Genomic DNA, 17,072 nt, shown 5'->3' on the forward strand with positions numbered 1-17,072 from the left:
TACGTGGCTTGAGGTGATTAGAGATTCTGAGTAATAAGGGCCAAATACATCTGAGGTTGACCTTGCAAGAGGTGTCCAACATGTAATTTTTTTTTTTTAAAGTACACAAAAGTTAAGACAGTCTTCTCTTGAGATTGAAAAAGATTGATTTGATGTAGCCATAGTCGACTTACACTGCGCTACATGTCATGCTCTTACAAAATTATTTAACCAATAGAATATGTAATAAATCCTAAACAACGAGACGTGAAACCTTAAAAAGTGTTAACATCTGTAGAAGCGAAGGCAATGCCTTCATATTGCAACTTCAAAAAGAGCAAAAAGAAATGTAAGTGATAGTCAAAGTGAGGAATCCCTCATCTTATTATTTTAATCATCTGTTCATGTAACAGAATATAATCTAATCTTATACTATATGTGCTCAACATATTTTATATATATATATATATATTTGAGGAAAATTAAGTGGATAAAAACATCAAAAAGAAATTAAATAATAAGGAGAGAGACCATAAACTTTTGCACTAAAGAATTTTTTTTAACCATCTTATAGTATCCCCTGTATTTGGTCTTCCCTCAACTGTATTTCTCCTAGAACAATTCCACAAAATATCCCGCCAAAAGACTAACTTTCAAGTATATATACATCTCTCCTACATACACCATAATTTTTACTGGGCATTAGATACCACCATGATTTGTCCCGGTAGCCAATCGCCAGGATTCCGGCTTTCGGATTCTTGATCTAGCTCAAGCCGAGCAACCACTTTACCCTCCCTGGTAGCCAATGAGGGCAATTTTGTTTTGAGCTGATTAATGCTTGGTGCCAAGGTCTTCTCTAACCAAGATTCTAATGTGGTTTGTCCTAACCAAATTCCACTTAGGATCTTTTCAAGGGCTTCCCTCTCAATCTTAGCTGTCAATGTTTCACCTATTGTAGATGAGAATTTTGATAAGATAGACCTTTCGATATTTTGTCTGATTGGTTTAAAGTCGACTGCTTTGAAGATGATAGCCTCATCTACTGAAGTTAGCAGCTCGTTGGGTGCTTCTGAAGAGGTTGTGGGAGATCCCCTGTTCTCGTGGCCATGCTCCTCCTCGTGATCAACTGTGAGGTCGCTCGAGTTATGGGATCCATCGAGCCGATCATCATCAGTATCAGCCATTTGATTGAGATCAAATGAATTTCCATGACCCATTTCCTCCTTCCTTTGCTTTGTTGACCTTTCCTGATCACCATCACTCAGCCAACTCGGTGATCTTTTCCCTGCATTGGTAACCTTTTCACCTATTGATATTTTCAACTGCCAACCACCACTTGCTAAGGAGGTCATCTTCTCTTCATCAAGTGTAACCACGCCATCGGATAAATTTCGCAGCCTTTCTGGCATCCAACATGATGTAACAATGAAAACGACATTACCAAGACTGATTTCACGGCCATGAGAATCGGAAATCCTTCCCCTTTCCATTGCCCGTTTGACATTCCCTCTGACTAGCATATCAGCCTCATCAATATCTTGCAGCATTATCACCGAAAATGGGTTTCTTCTAACCGCCTCTACGATTTTATCGATCACAGTTTTACCACGGAAATTAAACTCAGATTCATCACCATCACGTCTAGAGCCAAGAGAGATAGTAATAGGACCCACACCAGAAACAAGCTCCGATAAAGCAGCAGCCATCTTCTTCTTACCCATCCTATCAGGACCGGAGAATAGCAACCATATGTCACCTTTTGACCCTCCAACTCGACGTTTTCCATTTCCTAATCTACATTGTGTTACGGCAGCAGCTACAGCAGATGCCGCATCTGTCTGCCACCACACCTTGGCAATCAGACCTTTGAGCAGCCTCTTGAACGAGTCTACATCTTCAGGAATGGCAGATACAGGTTTGTCAGCTGATTCAGATGAAATGCAGCCGAGGAAGTCTTTAAGGCCATCCTTTTGGCCATCGTCTTGAGCTGTACCCATGGTCTTTGTTGGACCTAGAACAAGTTCTGTTCTCACCGGGCTCCCTGGTGTACTTGTGGGATTTCCCGAATTAAGTTGTTGAGCAACAGGAGAACTAAGATTGAGCTGCAGACCATCCCCAAGGCCTCCTCTGGGTTGTTGCTGTAATTTTGGTTGAAATGGTTGGCGCACAAGTAGATTCGGATTGTATAAGCCCGTCATTGAGAGGGGTGATGGAATGATTCTCTCAGAGCTCATATTATTGTGAAAACTAGGATGGAGCTGCAAACATGTCTCTCTCCATTTCTTCTGCAATTCTTGCATTTTCTGTTTCATTATCATATCTTGCTCCTTACACTGAAATTTACAAGAAACAATACTTAAATTTTCCAGTGAGTAAATTTAATTTAATACACCAAAGACTCCAAATTATATATGAACAGACCTGAAGTGTCTCATCACTATTCGATTTTGCATTCTGTAACCAAGGGGGTAACGACTGTCGAGTAGCATCCGATTTTACATCAGATGATTGCTTCTCTGTCTGCCCTGCAACTATATTTGCAAGTTCCTGGTCATACTTCTCTGTACACTGAGGGCAGCAGCTAAATCTTCTAGTAGGATCCACATTTTCAGAAACCCGCCTAGTAAAAGACGAAGCAGGCATCGGAAAGCCTTTCATCGGGCTTAAACACTCTACTGAGCTACTTAATATTCCTCCATTAGACCCCAACCTGCATACAAACATATTAAAAACGTTGATCATATGTTCAACAAAACTATTGTACTTTCATGGTACACACACATATACTATACTATATCCTATATTTCACAAAATTCTCACCATCAAAATGATGAACTATCAATAGTTGTATGACTAAAAAACAACAGAATCTTCATAACATAGGTGGACTAGTTTGAACCATTTTTTTTTTTTTTTTTTTTTTTTTGTTCTCAAGAAAATTCAACTCAAACTACAAGCATATCAAATAGAATTAGTCAATTTTAAAAAACAATTAGAATATTAAAAACATCAAATTAATATAAAAATTAAAAAGAGGGGGATGAAGATTATGTTACCTAGGCAACATCCCAGTAAGAGGGGGTCTAGCAACAATTGAAACAACCTGAAGATCCCATTCATTCTCCATTGCAGTATGATAAACTTGACATCTCAAATAAGTCTCACAAGTAGCTGTTCCAATAAACCAAATTTTACTCCCTTCGCCATATTTCCTTAGAATCTTCCCCATCTCTGTGACCGCCCCTCGAGCTGCCTCCGATACACCTTGACTAGCAGGCTGATCAACCAGCCATTTCAAGTCACCCAAATCAATTACCACCCCTTTTCCTCCTTTACAATTCACCATCATTTTCTTTTCAATCAATGCCCCCAATTCCATTAATTTGCTTCCCAATTGCGCACGATCCGACCCGAGCTCCTTCTCTACTGACATCACTTCCACCCCTTGCAACACCACGTCGCGTATTTCATCCTTCTCGATTCGTCTAATCACTTCCCTGACCACCTCCTCCGGCCCCGATTCGCCTACGAGAATCGGGTTCCGTTTCTTAGACCTTGACAAGATATCCATCACTCTTTTTACATCATCCCCTTTTCCTTGCAACTCATTCCCTTGCGGCTGTTGTAATCTAGGATTCAAGTACAAGTTCCTTTGTAGTACGGCACCCGGCGGAGATGGGCCGCCGGGTCCGGACCTGAAACCCAACCCAATTCTGGACCCGACACCACCGGGCCCAGAATTGGGTTGTGTGCTAACAACCTGCTCAATAGCAGCTTTAACCGCCGGGCTCGAAAACGAAGCCTCCCTCATAACCCGGCTTACACTAGGATCATCAAGTATCGAAATAATCAGCTGCTCCAACTCCACTTTTACCGCCAACAACGGCTGCTGCTGTTGCTCAGGACACCCCCTCCTTTGATGAGCTTGAGCCCGCTTTAAGGCCGCCATTAACGCATTCGATATCGGCGGCTCGTGAACTGATCCACTGGTACCATTACCACTGCTTTGCGCCGTCGGTAATCGCTCTAAAGCGACGCTAAAACAGAGCTCTAGAGCTCTGCACTGAAGTGGGTGTGAAGAATTGGGGTGAGAACGGATACAAGCTTGCCGGAGGAACCCGGTTGGAGAGGATAAAAGGGTGGCTGCCACGTGTAAAGGGGTGATTTGGCCGTGATTCCTCCGGCCAGCTTCGGCGATCGAGTGGCTTAATACACTCGCCGCCTCCGGCGTTAGGGTTTGTTGGATCGCGCTCAATCCGCCCCTCATCGGAATGATCTCCTCTCAAAATTCACTATAATTAACACAATTCGGAATCGAATCCGGTAATTATATAAATTTAGCAGTTTAATTTAGACAATTTATGGGGTGGTTCTTGAGAGTGGTAAGGGGGTAAGAGAAGAGAAAAAGATTGGAAGAGAAATGATATTAAGAATTGTAATAAACAACTTGTTATCTATCTATGTTTATGACCCACAAAATAGAAGGAAAGAAAGAGTGTGAAATAGCAAAATTAAAAACAAGTTGACGAAATTCACATTTTAGAGGCCCGGGACAAAATGATAAATGAAAATGTAATAATCAAGCTCAACGACACAAACCGACCCAGTAAATAAGAGAGAGGGAAAGAAAGACAGAAAAAACTTGGAAACTAAAATTCCTCCATCTACAGAACCCAACAAACGAACATCTAAAAGTAGGAGCTCAGCTTTTTTAAGCTCCACATTTTCTTTTTCTTTTTTTTTAAATAAAGGTGGGATTTATGAAGGCGTGAAAGAGTACATGTAAAAAGGAAAAAATAAATTAAAGGAGGGTTTTTTGGAAGGGAGATTTCAACGCGAAAGGGAAAGATCACATCACCTTCTTATTTTTTTTTTGACAAACACATCACTTTCTTTGCATAACTTAACTCAATAGAAATTTCTACTTTTTTATCTCTCTTTTTATTGGAGATATTCAATACTTTTTTTTTTCTTACTTAGCTTATTTTTTAATTCAAGTTTTTACTCCTTTCTTCTATTTGTATACCCTTTAAAAAAAACCAAGTAGTCTTAGCGTATAAATTTAATTATTGATACTTTTATTTTAAAATTATAACAATATTAATGTTTCAAAGATATATATTTATCGAGAATTACGCTATAAAAAGATCATGTTCTTATAAATATATTGATATTTCAAAGATAATATACACTACAGAGTATTTGACAACATATTAATAGTCAAGTTTTAGTGTGTAATAGTGCAAAATTCAATTTATCAATATAAAGCCTTTGCAATTATTCTAAAACAAAAAAAGCGCAAAGAATTACTATGTAAAATATCATGTTCTTTTAAACCTATTTATTGAAATGTAGATTTTGATGAATGAGTGTTATATAAAATATTTTACTTAAATAAATCTTATTAAAATTTATTGTAGTTGTGGATTGAATTTAGTTAACCCTTATTAAATTTATTTGAACATTGTTGAACATAAATTTTCAATTGGTGGAAATCATCACAAAATTATTCAAGGGCATGTATTGTAGTCTTCAACTTGGTTCAGACAACATAAGTTCAAATATACGGATAATAAATTCAAACAAGCTCAAATTTTAAACAAAATTTTTTTTTAGAATATATTCAGTTAAATCAAATAATTTAATCCTTTTTTCCCGATTGTTTGATTAACTAAATCTATTCTAACTTTAATTATCGGAGTAAAATTGAATGTTATAATCATATAATTACTAAAGATGGATTAAATGAATTATTCAACTTTTGATCACTAATCGATGTATTGAATATTCTTGTCTCATCTACAATTTAACTTTTCAATGAAAAAGAATTGAAATAAATTTGGTAAAATTATAATTATAGAAATGATGAAATCATGTTATACTTATACACACTCAAATATATCCTTTTTCGTTTCTTCTTACAAAATTTATAATCATTGTTGCTTGATGGGTAATACAAATAAGGATGTAAAAATAAATTACGCTAGAAAAAGAAATGTTTGGTGGCATTAGAATACGTGGATTAAAATTGTTTGTTTTCATTGATTGCGGAGAGAGAAAGTTGAAATTAATTTATTTTAAAATTTTAAATAAAAGTTTAATTATTTTAGGAGGAGAGAGAAAAAGTACTTTTTGGGGGTGCAAGGATTTCTGGGGAAAAAAGAAAGGAAAAAGCTATAGTTGATTGAGTGACATTAGAGATGATGAAGAGAGAGAAAGTAGCTTTTTAGAGAGATGAGAAAGGAAGAAGGAGTATCATCAAAGGGGATTTTGCCTTTTCTTTCTCTCTCTATGACTCATTTGACTATCCTTTTTATATTTACTCATTTGTCCTTAATTTAATTTCCTCACTCGCATACATGTTGCGTGTTGTTCACGCGCTTGAAGATAGGATAAGATTAGATATTTGACTATTTGGATAGATGGATACCTATATGCTTTTTATGTACATGAAACTTGTGTTTGTGGATTATTTTGTATTTTTGTATGTGATCTAATCTTGTTTATAAAGTTCTATATAATGATCTTTAATTGAACAAAAGAGAATACTTATAATGGTAATTTTTAGATTTCGATTTAAAGGCTATCAATCAATACCATTAACTATCATTATATGGAGCGATTTTTCAAGGACTATTTTTTTCTCTTTTGATTTATTCATTCATATATCGTTAAATTTTATAGATAAATAGGTGTTTTGACTAATACAGAGTATAACACCATATTATCCTACATGAACCTCAATCAATCTAGTAGTTAGCTTACCAAATGATATCAATCTTATTTGTCACTAATCATTTTGGAAATTAATATTGCTTATGAAAATCAGTTCATGCAACTTAAAACTTAAGTCATTCTTCAACAATGTTCATCCACTATGGACTATGAAGCATGTGTTTTAATCTGGAGGGACAAAAACTTCTATGATAAAGGGACAACGTTAACAATTTCTTTCTTTTAAAGATTAGATTGACTACTTCTAAAGTTCTAATGAATGAAATGATATTGATAATATTCCTATTTAATTGACATTTGAGTATTTGACACATAGTATTAAAGTTTTGATATATGTGTGTCTCTGGTTTTGATACCATATCAAACTTTTTACGAATTGATTTTCCTCGGCTCTAAATTAGGCTTAGCCCACAATACACGAGAGTTAGCCAAATAAAATTAAACGGATGCATGCTATTTGGGAAAGTGATAATTAACGAAATCAACAAATGATAAAATAGTTTGAACTGTAACAATTTAACTCTTTTTGTTATCGAGATAAATAAAGGGTGTAGTGTTATTTTACCCATGAACTATTATTTGAATCAAATAGCTAGCTTTTAAATATAATCAAACATGATCAACTCAGGTTAAATATACACGTAGTTAGACCTTTGTACTTTATGAAAAAAGAATGCAACTCAAGTCCCTAACGGGCTAACATGCCACTTTGGAGGGTGAGACAGGGGTGATTTTAGATTTGTATGAGTATCTATTGATTTGTAACTATTGTAATAGGTTGACTTGTTGTCTTTTTGCACTATTTATATGCTTACTTAGACTATAATTTTTAATATATATATTCCGTATAAAAAAAAAAAACATACGCAGTTATATATATCAATTTACAATTATCATGAAACAAAAGGAGTATGTAAACATTTAACTGATTTGTCCCACTAACATCCCTACTAATTATTCCATGCATTTCATATGCCAATAATCAGTGGACAAAACTAAGGTTTAGAAAATAAAGATCGCAAAAAAAGGAATTAGGAAAGTAATGATAAATAAGGAGTGAAAGTACACGGGGGTAAAAGAGTGTGGTGTAAAATGGAAATGAAAAGGGGTTTCAACCAATTTTCTGCTTTTCACACGCAACCTGCTGCAAAAGGCATCGCACGGCTTCCACCTTTTCATACTTACTCCAACCTTTTATCATTTTTATTTTTTAAGTGCTCACTTCAATTATTAGTATTTATTTTCTTAATTTTAACTACTCGTTTAATATTCTCTGCCACTTTTCAGAGCCACTCCCGCCTTTTGTTTTTTAATTTCGTTTCTTGTTTCCATCTATTTACTCCCATTATTTTTTTTTCTTTTTTTTAATAAATTCCTTTTAAAAGTAAGCTTTACATTTTGATTACACTGTAGTGTACACCCTGCTTGACATACACCTTTTCAAAATTATAAATTAATTAATAAATTCATTTGTTCTATTTTTTAAATACAAAATTTCAAATAAGTTGTCAACTATCTAGACAATTTACCCCTTTCGTATTTTAATAAATGTTACACTTTAACCGGCACATACTCTTAGGTAATTTAATTAATTTAAATAAAATAAGAGGTAAATGGGGTGCTTAGAGTATTAAAAAAGAAAGTGTAATACTCCTCGTGTGACTGATGAGGATTGAACCTTGCACCTGTAGGATGCGAGGAGATCTTTGGGCCACTATACCATGAGGTCTCTCTCCTACACAATTTAACTTGGTTTAGCTGGAAACAAATGATACGCAGAGTACCTATTATTCGTCCCTTTTTAATTGTAACGTAATTTTAGACCTTAAAGGTTTGTTTGGTTTGCATGGGAGAAAAATTCCTTTAGAGAATTATGTTACATGGAAAATTACTTACAATAACAAGAATATTTGTAATCTTGTTTCGATTATATTAAAGAGATTAAAATTCCTGTGAATTTTAATTGATCAAAAGGGGATAAGGTATTTTATTTCTCATATTTTGTGAGGTTCATGATTTTCTATTTTCACCTTTTGTTGTCAACCAAACAACCACCTCATTTTCATGAGTATGAGTTAAATTTAGTATTGATAAATTACATTAGCTATAAACCTTATGAGTAATGCTATATATACGTCGTTCATAAGAAAAATTCGAGTCGTGTCAATCTCTTGTGCTGGTCATTAAAAAAATGAAGCACATGCACAACTTATCGTGCATGTAGAGTCGTAGCACACAATAGGTTACGTCCCTTGGTAACTTATTTTATTAATCGATTAAAAGAAAGTGGGTTAGACTACCATGCTTATATCGACTCAAGTAGAGTTGATCATCAATGGCCCAGTTTGCTAGCTTGATTTGGCCCAACCCAAAAAAAAGTGAAGGTTAGGAAGCGTAAAGCTGTAAACACATATTTTTAGTTAAAATTTTGAACTTGGCCCCAAAAATCCGCTTTGGCTTGTCAAATCCAATATTTTTTTTTTTCGAGTTTGGGTATGATATTTTATGTGTAAGGCATGACTCGACTCGTATTTTGATCACCTTAAGGCTGTGTTACCTTTTGAAAATGATGCTCATGCACACTCATGAGGCCATGACCCGCAAGCGTGCTTTTGTCTCGTGTCCAGCTAGTATTGGGTCAGATCATTTTTGTGTTGACCTAGCCTATTCCTATCTCTCCCGCAAACCCAAATTGCATTTGAATGGGGATTAGAACTTAATAATTAAAGATTAATGGAGACTAGAAGTAACTTGGTCATTAGAGATTTCTATGTACTTCATTCGTCCCATAATATAATTTATGTTTGTGTTTTTTCATGGTATTTAAGAAATAGGAGGAGAAAGTGGAAGAAGTACGTTAATAAAAGTGAAAAGTATAATTATAGATAAAAGTTAGAGAGAAAAGGTGGAAAAAAGTACAAAGCATGTGCAAAATTTAAGGGTAATGTATGATGTACAATGAATAAAGTTAAAAAAAATGTGGATATAATGGTCTTTACATATTATTCAAAAATAGAAACAAGAACAACATTTTGACTTTTCAAAATAGAAAAATAGGAACTATATTATGGGACGGAAGATGTACAATATAAGTGTTATTTGAAACAAAAATACGCATTTAATCAATATAATTAATGTTATAATTTAAGAAGTAATTATCATTTTTCTAAATTAAAAAATGATTAATAGTTTAAGGAATACCTAAAGAGAGTAAAGCTAACTACCAAAAACGGTAAATGATGTCCTATCGATCGTAACTTTTTGGGAATCTTCACCTTTTTATATGTTCCTTTTTTTTATCATTCTCTTTTAAAATTTGATGTTTTTAAGAGTAAAAATGCACAGCTTTTAGAGAAACAAAAAAATGATGATCATATATTCCCTTTTGGTAACGCACGCCCTCGTTTCCCCTCCCTTGGCTTTTACGCGTATTTCGAGCCAACTTTCAATTCATCAAAATCACACTTTTTTACGACCATCTTTTCTCTCTTTCTTCGGTTCCCTAATCCACATACTTTTGTTACGTTCCCCTGCCTTGTGGCATGCTATGTACCTTCCCCATTTCTTCTCTTTAGCGCGTGGACTACTTTGCCGCTTTTTCAGCTGTCCTTTTCTTATTCGTTTTTTTTTAGGTTATGTTCGGCAATAATAGTTGTTACATTAGCAGTGTAGTAGGCCCTGTTCTTTTTATTTGCTGTGGTTTGCTCTGCTGAAATCTACTCTATTGAAGCCATGCTCTGCTCTGCTGAGTTTAAATAAGCTGCTCGACTCTGCTGACACCCATTTTGATCCGTTGACACCTGCTTTGCTCTGCAGTGCTTGCCTAAAAGCTCAAAAGAACATGGCCTATGGCTGTTAAAAATGATAACTGTGATTAGCTATTGTACTAGTATGAGTGCAAAGTAATTGGTAGAATGGCAGCCGTTCATTGCCAATTTGCCAAAAGTTTTTCGTAAATTACTGCATACTCGATATCCCCACTGTTTTTTTTAAATATTATAATTCAGATCTTGTTAGATCACATAAGAAAAAATAAGGTGAATCAAACCTAGCCTATAGCTTTGATCTCCACTAATTTATAAAAATAAGTTTCATAAATACAGTAATACTCCGATGTTTTCTTCCCATGACCAGTTATAAAAACATTTTAAACTTAATAGTAATTGAAAGGCTAAATTAGAAAAAAACACCTGTTAAAAGACCTAATTTTGTTTTTAACACCTTAAGATTTCGAAGTTTAATTATAACACCTGTTAAAAAATAAAAATTTTGCTTTCACCGCCTAAATTGGAACAACGGTAGAGGATCTGTTAGCTGGGCCCACAATAACGGCTATTTTTTCCAAACTGCTTTATATAGTTACGACATCCTTCACTAATGTAGAATTGTTGAGCTGATTACACAAAATTGCTTCACATTTTGCGAATTCTGACTAACAAATTGGCGAAATTGTTTGATTTTACTATCATTGTTTGGGGGGCGTAGATATCAAATCAGGTAATTGCGTCAATAGCACTTTAGAAACCCTAATTTATCTTTCAAAAATAAGGCGTAAATTAATCTATATGTTGTTGACTTAAATGCATAATTCAGGTCGTATCTGGCAATAGTCATGTAATTCGTAAATAGTTAGGGTTCATTGTGTGTTAATTGTGCTGTAATTTGCGAGAAAATGAAATTAGGGTTCATTGTAGAAATAATTTGGGGGTTTTGATTTGTAGGAGTGACTGTTTAATTCTCTTGGTTCAATTGTATTTTTTTCATAGTACGAATGGTTTTGCTTATTATGGATGGCAAATTGGTGCAGGAAATGTCTTCTACAAGTTTCTCACCTTCAAAGGAGAAGAAGTGCAAATGTGGTGTTCCCTTTGCAAAGCTTACCAGTTGGACAAGGGAGAACCCTGGTCGTAAGTTCAGAACATGCAAGTTCTACGATCCTGTAACTGAGAGCAGAGGTTGTAAAGCATTTGAATGGGTGGATGAACAAGATGGGACAGCCTGGCAAACAGAGGTGATCAACAATTTGTTGCTAGATAAGAAACTGTTGAAGGGGGAAATTAGTGATTACAAGAGGGAAGTTGATGATCTTGGTGGACAGTTGAGGTGCTTGCTGAATGAAGTGGACAGGCTGAAAATGAAATGCAAGGCTTTAAACTCTGACAGGAACAAGATGAACAGAGAGATGCATGGAAGGAATGCTAGATCAGATCACTCTGTTCTTAGTCTTGCTGTTGGGATTAGTTTGGTCATATTAGTGATCCTTCTTATTAGGGGGTTTGTAATGCATTAAGTATAACTTGTAATGCTAGTAATTGCATGAAACAGTAATATGGTAGTGTAATGATTTATAAGTGGCAGTGAACCACTATTGCAAGCAAACTAATGTACACAATTATGAAAGCAAAGAATTAAGTAAGTACCTAAGTAGTTGATATTGCATTTAAGTTGTTGATCAAATTTGTTGTTGCAGTGCCTAACAAAATTGGTTGGTAAAGCCTTACAGCAAAGTATTAATTTAACAAAACAGGATCCTTGTCCTATACCCAAAAGTAAAGCTACAAATATTGCAACTGATTGTTCAGAAAATACAACCAACAACTAAAGTTCAGAAAAACAATTCAAACATCATTGTGTCAGCCCTCCTTGTCTGGAAGTCAGCAGCTTAGCCCTCCTTGTCTGCACTCCAGTAGCATTGGGTTCAGGTTGGCTGGAAGAGGGGGTGGTGTGATGCTTGGCTTGTGGCTGCCCTTGTTGACTGTGTGAACCTTTCCTCTTACTCAATGGTTCACAGCCAGGTTGCTCTTGGGGAAAAGTCCTATTCCCAATGCTGTTTGGACCAGCCCCTATTGCACTCTGTTTATTAAACACAAATACCAATAAAAAAGTATCAACATCCAATTTCATCACAAATTTTAAAAGAAAAGTTACAAATCCAACAGCATACCTTCTTAGCAGCTTTGATCTCCCTCTTCTTCCTTTGCTCAACTACCCAAGGTGAATTTAAAGGAGGCCTTCCTGCAGTTCTCTGCTCAGTTGGTTCAGGTTCATGTGGGCCCTTGCAAGTCTTGGGATAGTGGCCAAATCCACCACAAATCCTACACTGACTTTTCCTCCTCTTTCTTCCCTGCTCCCCTCCTGTTGCAGATGTTCCCTCCCCAGGTTCCAGCTTCCTCTTCTTCTGTTTAGGTCTTCCAGGCTGCTGTTTGAATGCTGGTGGATGAGGCTCTCTCATGTTCACTCTCTCCCAATGCTTTGGGCCTGGCATAGGTTGAATTGCAGGCTCATATGCTGCTCTGTAAGTGTCCATAGTGTAATAGGGGTGGACAAACTGCTCAGCATCAACCCTCTGATCCATTATGCATGCAAATGCATGAATACATGGGATGCCTGTTAATTGCCAGTGATTGCAGGAACAAGACCAATTTGGCAAGTCAACTAGAACCTGGTCATCATTCAGCTGCACTTCATAAGTGTCATCCCTGGCAGCTTCAATTATGCAATTCCTAGCCACATAGCTCATCCTCTGAAATAGCTTATGCACATATGGAGTGATGTTGGTTGTGATTTTCTTGGAGTCCTCCCACTTCTCATTATTTCTCCTCATCATGTACCTCCTCATCCATTCCATTTGGGTGAGGATAGGTTTGTCTCTTGCATCTCTGATAACAGAGTTGAAAGTCTCACACATGTTGTTTAGTAACATGTTGGACCTGCAACTGTCACTGAATGCATGTCTGCACCAGTGATGAGTGGGGATGTTCTCCAAATAATTGTAAGCATCCTCATCAAGCTCCCTAATCTGTTGCATGGCTATCTGAAACTCAACCTACAACCACAACAGGAACATTATCATGAAAGAATAACATACACAACTGTTGTTGCTCTTATTTTGCTTTTATACACAACAGGAACATTATTACATGAAGTAGGTACATGAACAGGAACAATATCATGCATTTACTTATTCAAAATAATTTAAGGTCACCTAGAGACTTACAAATGTTGTTGCTCTTGCAGCACTCCAAAAGAGCTCTTTGAAAACTGATCCAGTGAACTTCAACTTGAAATTTGCCCAAATGTGCCTAACACAGAACCTAGTCTCTGCATTAGGCACAACTTCAGACAGAGCTTCAACCAGTCCCTGTTTAACATCATCAACAATTACTTGTCACACTTCAAACAATAAAGAACAGGACAGAAAATAAGACTACAATAATCAAAACAATATTACCTTCTGCCTGTCTGACATGAAGGTGAAGCCTGCCCCATCTGCACTTCCAATGCATTGCATCAAGGATTCCAGAAACCAGACCCAAGTCTCCCTGTTTTCAACCTCACAAGTTGCCCAAGCAATGGGGTAAATGCTGTTGTTCCCATCCTTGGAGACTGCAACTAAAATCTGGCCTGGATAACCTCCTTTCAAGTGGCAGCCATCCACCCCTATAATTGGCCTACAACCCTTCAAGAACCCATCCTTCAAAGGCCTTAAACAAATAAACATCCTCATAAACAAGGGAGGCTCAGGCTTTTCAATGCCATCAATCACAACATTACAACCAGACCCAGGGTTGTATTTCAGTACAGCCTTCCCATAATCCCATACCCTAGCATATTGCTCTCTTGCTGAACCAAAAATGATCAACTTAGCTCTACATCTTGCATCAAGGATTCCAGAAACCAGACCCAAGTCGGCCATTTTTCTACCTAATAAACAAATGCAAAGCAAATCAATAAAACCCAACATAGCTAACCCCATTACACAGTCAACCGCAATACTTTAATCAACAAAATCAAACATATTTAAACCAACACAATGACAAACCAGTCAACAGTCAATAAAATCAATGATTTAAACTAAATAATTCACACATTACACTAAATCATACTTAATTTAATCAAATTCAACTTTAATTACAAATTAACCCATTTTACTGTTCTTAGGGTTCCTAATTTTTTTTCCCAAATTACCCTACTACACCCACACAAATGGCATAATGCAGCACACAGTACTTGTTGAAAACTACCTTAAAGGGTTCGAAAGGTACCTGTATTGGAATCTTACTCCTGTTGCTGTCAGAATCCACGAAAAAGTCCAAGCTTTTTGGATGTTGGAAATGGCTGACGGAATCTCGCTGACTTGTTTCGCTCCAATATTGACACCTCCTCTTCCAACTCAATTTCTCAATCACAATAATCAGTATAGGGTTTGAATGTTCGCAGTAATTTTGGTTGTTCAAGATTTGCAGACGAAATTCAATGAAGCAAAATTAGTTGGGTGGTAATAAATGACAGAGAAGATAAATTCGAATTGAAGGGGATGGAATTTGGAGGGTAAACGACTATGTGGGCCCCACCAAAAAATTCCGTCACAGTTTCTGTTATCTGGTGGTGAAAGCAAAATTTTTATTTTTTAACAGGTGTTATAATTAAACTTCGAAATCTTAAGGTGTTAAAAACAAAATTAGGTCTTTTAACAGGTGTTATTTTCTAATTAAGCCTAATTGAAATTATCCCACATATACAGAAGATAGTATCTAATTGAAGTAGAAAATTTTATTATTGTATTTAACAAACAATTGCATAATAGATTTGAACTATTTGTTGCACGCAATGCATCTCATAATTAAACCATAATTCTCGGATAAATTAGTGTTCAATTTTGTGCTAATCCAATAATTATTAGATATAATCACCAAAAAAGAGCCCATAATACTATCCCCACGCTCCAAAAAGTCATTTAATCATTCCAAATTGAAATCATTCCAATTCTTTCCGTCATTTTGACTTTTGTCTTGTTTATCAATTAAGATTATCGTTTCTAGTTATTTTTTACCTGTTTGGTCTTTGGCAAGTAAAAATGTAAACTTTGCGAATATTGTCTTACCATTTGAAGTAAAACTTTTACAACTAAGTAAATAATAAGTGGAAGTAGTGGATTATATTGTTTTTAAAATTGAACCACCAATTGCTACGTACGTAATTACGTATTAACAACATATTAACATTGATCAATACTCTCCCTCCACAACCTAATTAGTAGTCACAGTATGCAAGCCCCGCTGCCCCATGCCAACATGCCTCATACTCAAGCGGGTCGTGCCTAGAACAAACTATAAAGAAATTATGTCATATTGATCTTTCATAAACAATGCCATGCATAGCCCTACTCATGTGTTGTGTCAATGGGTCTCTATGCATCTTTTATATATATTTTTCTATATTGGCCACAAATAAGCAAGGTAACACATGCACAAACCGACTTGTTGAGATTGGGCCGGGTTCATGCCATATTTCAAAGATGATGTCCATGCATAAGCCCATAACCCATAGACGTGCCTCTCATGCCGTATCGGATCCGTGTTCTGATCATTTTACGCCAGATCATTTATCATAATATATTTGACCGATTCTTATGTATGTCAACCCGATCCGTGTCCAACTCTACATATATAAACATCATCATTTCAAACGTTTTTCACCGTTGTTTTTTTTTTTTTCTTCCATCCTCCACCACCATCACAAAAAGTATACATGAACATACAAACTCATGCAAGTCACGGTTTAAAAAAGCCAAGTTAATTTAAAATGATGTTCCATTAGAGTAAGAGACCATTGTCGGCGCATAAATTCAAAAATAATTTTGGTTGATAAAAAGGTTCATCTTAAAGTCTAATTGATAGAATATATGATGATACAAAAGAAGACTCATACATATATAGTTATATCTTTTCACTAGTGCAAGCCAAAGATCCAACTTAAATTTGTGCTATTTATATTATTCATTCACTTATAATATATGAATGTTATACAATCATGTCACTTTGGGTCAAACTTTAAGCAAAGATATGACAACAAACACTAACACAGCTGGGATAAATTAAAAAGGTTTTGGTAGCTTCTTTCACTTAAAAGCAAATATATATTTGAGAACTTCTATCTTTATAAACATCACTTTGCCTAACTCACTCATTTCCATCAAAAAGTAAGGTCCCTTTCCCTTTTATTTTCCCTAACTTATTAAAGCTTTTAGATTAGAGCAAGAAAAAGGACTAAAGGTACCTTTTCTTTAATTATTATTAGTATGTGTGTAATAGCAAGGCACTAATTAGGCAAAAGGTGCTAGCTATTGGCTCTCCACTTAATTTTTTTTTTAAAAATTGAGAGGAAAAAAATTATATTATTATCATGGAAAAGGAGATCTATGATGCTTCATGAGAAAGATATAATGAGATCTTATCGGAGAGAATTGAGTGCAAATTATTCTTTCTTTCTAAGGTTTCATTATGCTTGTATTTGATATTATTAAAACATTTGTAGAGACGAATAAAACAAAACCAAATATGATTATAATTTTT

The 17,072-nt window shown here is 35.5% G+C and overlaps 3 protein-coding genes across 3 annotated transcripts; 1 reads left to right on the plus strand and 2 right to left on the minus strand.

Annotated features, from left to right (window-relative positions):
* Positions 1 to 500: 500 nt before the first annotated feature.
* Positions 501 to 4,968, minus strand: LOC110720619 (protein SUPPRESSOR OF MAX2 1-like). The gene is made up of 3 exons (XM_021899662.1): positions 3,039 to 4,968; positions 2,404 to 2,692; positions 501 to 2,315 (listed from the first exon to the last, which is right to left on the minus strand). Exons 1-3 carry the CDS (start codon positions 4,247 to 4,249, stop codon positions 672 to 674), a joined length of 3,144 nt encoding a protein of 1,047 aa, XP_021755354.1. The 5' UTR covers positions 4,250 to 4,968; the 3' UTR covers positions 501 to 671.
* A 6,520-nt stretch (positions 4,969 to 11,488) lies between these two features.
* Positions 11,489 to 12,319, plus strand: LOC110720594. The gene is made up of 2 exons (XM_021899635.1): positions 11,489 to 11,962; positions 12,188 to 12,319. Exons 1-2 carry the CDS (start codon positions 11,489 to 11,491, stop codon positions 12,317 to 12,319), a joined length of 606 nt encoding a protein of 201 aa, XP_021755327.1.
* LOC110720621 lies at positions 12,234 to 13,269 on the minus strand. The gene is made up of 2 exons (XM_021899663.1): positions 12,662 to 13,269; positions 12,234 to 12,570 (listed from the first exon to the last, which is right to left on the minus strand). The coding sequence occupies exons 1-2, from the start codon at positions 13,235 to 13,237 to the stop codon at positions 12,343 to 12,345; spliced, it is 804 nt and encodes a 267-aa protein (XP_021755355.1). The 5' UTR covers positions 13,238 to 13,269; the 3' UTR covers positions 12,234 to 12,342.
* Positions 13,270 to 17,072: the final 3,803 nt, after the last annotated feature.

Source organism: Chenopodium quinoa, unplaced genomic scaffold, assembly GCF_001683475.1.
Source record: "Chenopodium quinoa cultivar QQ74 unplaced genomic scaffold, ASM168347v1, whole genome shotgun sequence".
NCBI lineage: Eukaryota > Viridiplantae > Streptophyta > Magnoliopsida > Caryophyllales > Amaranthaceae > Chenopodium > Chenopodium quinoa.